This window comes from Neopelma chrysocephalum, unplaced genomic scaffold, assembly GCF_003984885.1.
Source record: "Neopelma chrysocephalum unplaced genomic scaffold, ASM398488v2 Primary Assembly neopelma1_93966, whole genome shotgun sequence".
NCBI lineage: Eukaryota > Metazoa > Chordata > Aves > Passeriformes > Pipridae > Neopelma > Neopelma chrysocephalum.
In genome coordinates, this window is record NW_020922676.1 from 1 (window position 1) to 2487 (window position 2487).

Sequence of the window (2487 nt, forward strand, 5' to 3'; positions counted from 1 at the left end):
GCCCCTTTTCGACGCCGCCGCCGGCGCCTTCCCCGCCCCTCAATGGGGCATCGTGGACCTCTCCCCGGGCCACCACCAGCACCTTTTTGGTGCCTCTGGGGGGCTCAAACGGGGCGAGACCCCCACCCCGGGGCCGGCAGCACCCCCCCCGGAGCCGGGCTCCAAGGAGGAGCAGCAACGGAGCTACTTCCGGCGGCTCAAGTACCTGGTGGAGCGGCGCTTCCCCTGCGCCGCCTGCCCCAAGGCCTCGCGCGGGGCCGCCCACGAGAGACCCCCCCTCCACGAGTGCCGCACCTGCGGCCGCACCTACAGCCACGGCTCCAGCCTGGTGCGGCACCGGCGCTGCCACCGCGACGCCGACGGCGAGGCCGGGTCAGCCAGGGCGGCTCCGGCGCCTAGCGGGGCCCCCGCGGCCTTGGCGTTGGCCAACGGGGTCAACGTGAGTTCTGGCGGGGTCAACGCGGCGCCCAACGGGGTCAACCCCTTGGCCGGCGGGGTGGGCGCGGTGCCCGGCGTCAATGCGGCGCCCAACGGGGTCAACGCGGTGGCGAGCGGGGTCAACGCGGCGCCCAACGGGGTCAACGGAGTCAACGGGGTCAACGCGGCGCCCAACAGGGTCAACGGCGGGCGCGGCGTCAACGTGGGGCCCAACGGGGTCAATGCGGGACCCAACGGGGTCAACGCGACGCCCAACGTCAACACAGGACCCAATGGGGTCAACGTGGGACCCAACGGGGTCAACGTGGGACCCAACGGGGTCAATGCAGGACCCAACGGGGTCAACGTGACGCCCAACGTCAACGCAACGTCCAATGGGGTCAACGCGGGACCCAACGGGGTCAACGCCGCGCCCAACGTCAACCCCTTGGCCAACGGCGTCAACGCCCTGGCCAACGGCCTCAACCTGGTGGCCCCCGGCGGGCTGACGGTGGCCGTGGCGGCCAACGGGGTCATCCCGGTGGTGCCCGGCGGCGGCGGCGTCATCCTGGCGCCCGCGGGGGTCCCGCCGGCCCCGTCCGGTTCAGAGGGCCCGTTCGCCTGCCCGCTGTGCTGGAAGGTGTTCAAGAAGCCGAGCCACCTGGCCCAGCACCAGATCATCCACACGGGCGAGAAGCCCTTCGCCTGCGCCGCCTGCGGCCGCCGCTTCAACCGGCGCGAGAGCCTCACCCGCCACGTCAAGACCCACGAGTCGGGGCCGCGGCCGCGCCTGCCCTGCCCGGCGTGCGGCAAGGAGTTCCGCGACGCCTCGTACCTGCTGCGGCACCGACAGCAGAGCCACGGTCACAGTGGTGGGACCCCCCGGCCGGCGCACCGCTGCGACGTCTGCGGCAAGGCCTACGCCGCGCCACAGAGCCTGCTGAGGCACCGCCGGGCTCACATGGCGACAGAACCCGGCGCCGGGAGCACCGGGAGCACTGGGAGCGCCGGAACCTTGGCGCCGGCGCGGGCTGGATCCTCTTCGTCCTCCCCGGGGGTTTCATCGCGCAGTTTCGGCTGCGCCGTGTGCGGCCGGGCCTTCGGCCGGCGCGAGACCCTGCGGCGCCACGAGCGCATCCACACCGGGGAGAAGCCCCACGAGTGCGGCGTGTGCGGGAAGCGCTTCCGCGAGTCCTTCCACCTGCGCAAGCACCGCGTGGTCCACACCCGGGAGCGGCCCTACCGCTGCGACCTGTGCGGGAAGACATTCGGGTACCCACAGAGCCTCACCCGGCACCGACAGGTTCATCGGGTGCCAACAGCGATGACGGCGACGCCGGCGCCCACCGAGACCCCCAACCCCTCCGGGCTGGGCTGCGGCGCCTGCGGGCAGCGCTTCCCCGACCTCCTCCGCGCCGCCGCCGCCGCCGCCGCCGCCGCCACGGCCAACACCACGACCGCCCACCAGGACCCCCCCGCCCCGCTGCTGCTGCCCACGGGGGCCGCCGAGCGCCCGCCCGGCTGCGACACCTGCGGGCAGGTGTTCGGCTTCCTGGAGAACCTCGTCTGGCACCGCCTGGTGCACCCGGTGCCGGCGACGCCGGAGAGGCCGACGGCGACCGTAGGAGGAGGAGGAGGAGGAGGAACAGACCCCCCGTCCGTCGCCGAGGCCCCGCCGCGGGTGTTGCCGCCGCCGCGCCCCGGGCGCTTCCCCTGCGGCACCTGCGGGCGCAGCTTCAAGCGTTTCCTGGCGCTGGTGACCCACAAGTACGTTCACCTGGCGCAGCACCGGCAACACCCTCACCGGCAACGCTGCGGGGCCTGCGGGCGCCGCTGCTCCGGCGCCTACGAGCTGCTGCTCCACCGCCGCCGCCACCTCCGCCGGCGCCCCTGGCCCTGCGGCGGCTGCGGGCGGCGCTTCTGGGCGGCCCCGCTGCTCCGGCGGCACCGGCGCCGCTGCCTCGCCCGCCTGCGCTGCCGCCACTGCGGCCGGGCCTTCCGCCGAGCCCGGCCGCAGTGGCGGCCCCGCGCCGGACACGCCGGGCGCGAAGGGTCGAGGAGGGGGCCGCT

The 2487-nt window shown here is 74.9% G+C and overlaps 1 protein-coding gene across 1 annotated transcript in view; it reads left to right on the forward strand.

Moving 5' to 3' along the window:
- Positions 1–4: 4 nt before the first annotated feature.
- Positions 5–2487, forward strand: part of LOC113980381 (zinc finger protein 865-like) — a gene marked incomplete at its 5' end in the record, with an annotated part of 3029 nt that continues 546 nt past the window's right edge. Inside the window, one exon of the mRNA XM_027707597.1 lies at positions 5–2469. Within this exon, the coding sequence (XP_027563398.1) occupies positions 5–2469 (2465 nt within the window). The remainder of the gene's footprint in view (positions 2470–2487) is intronic.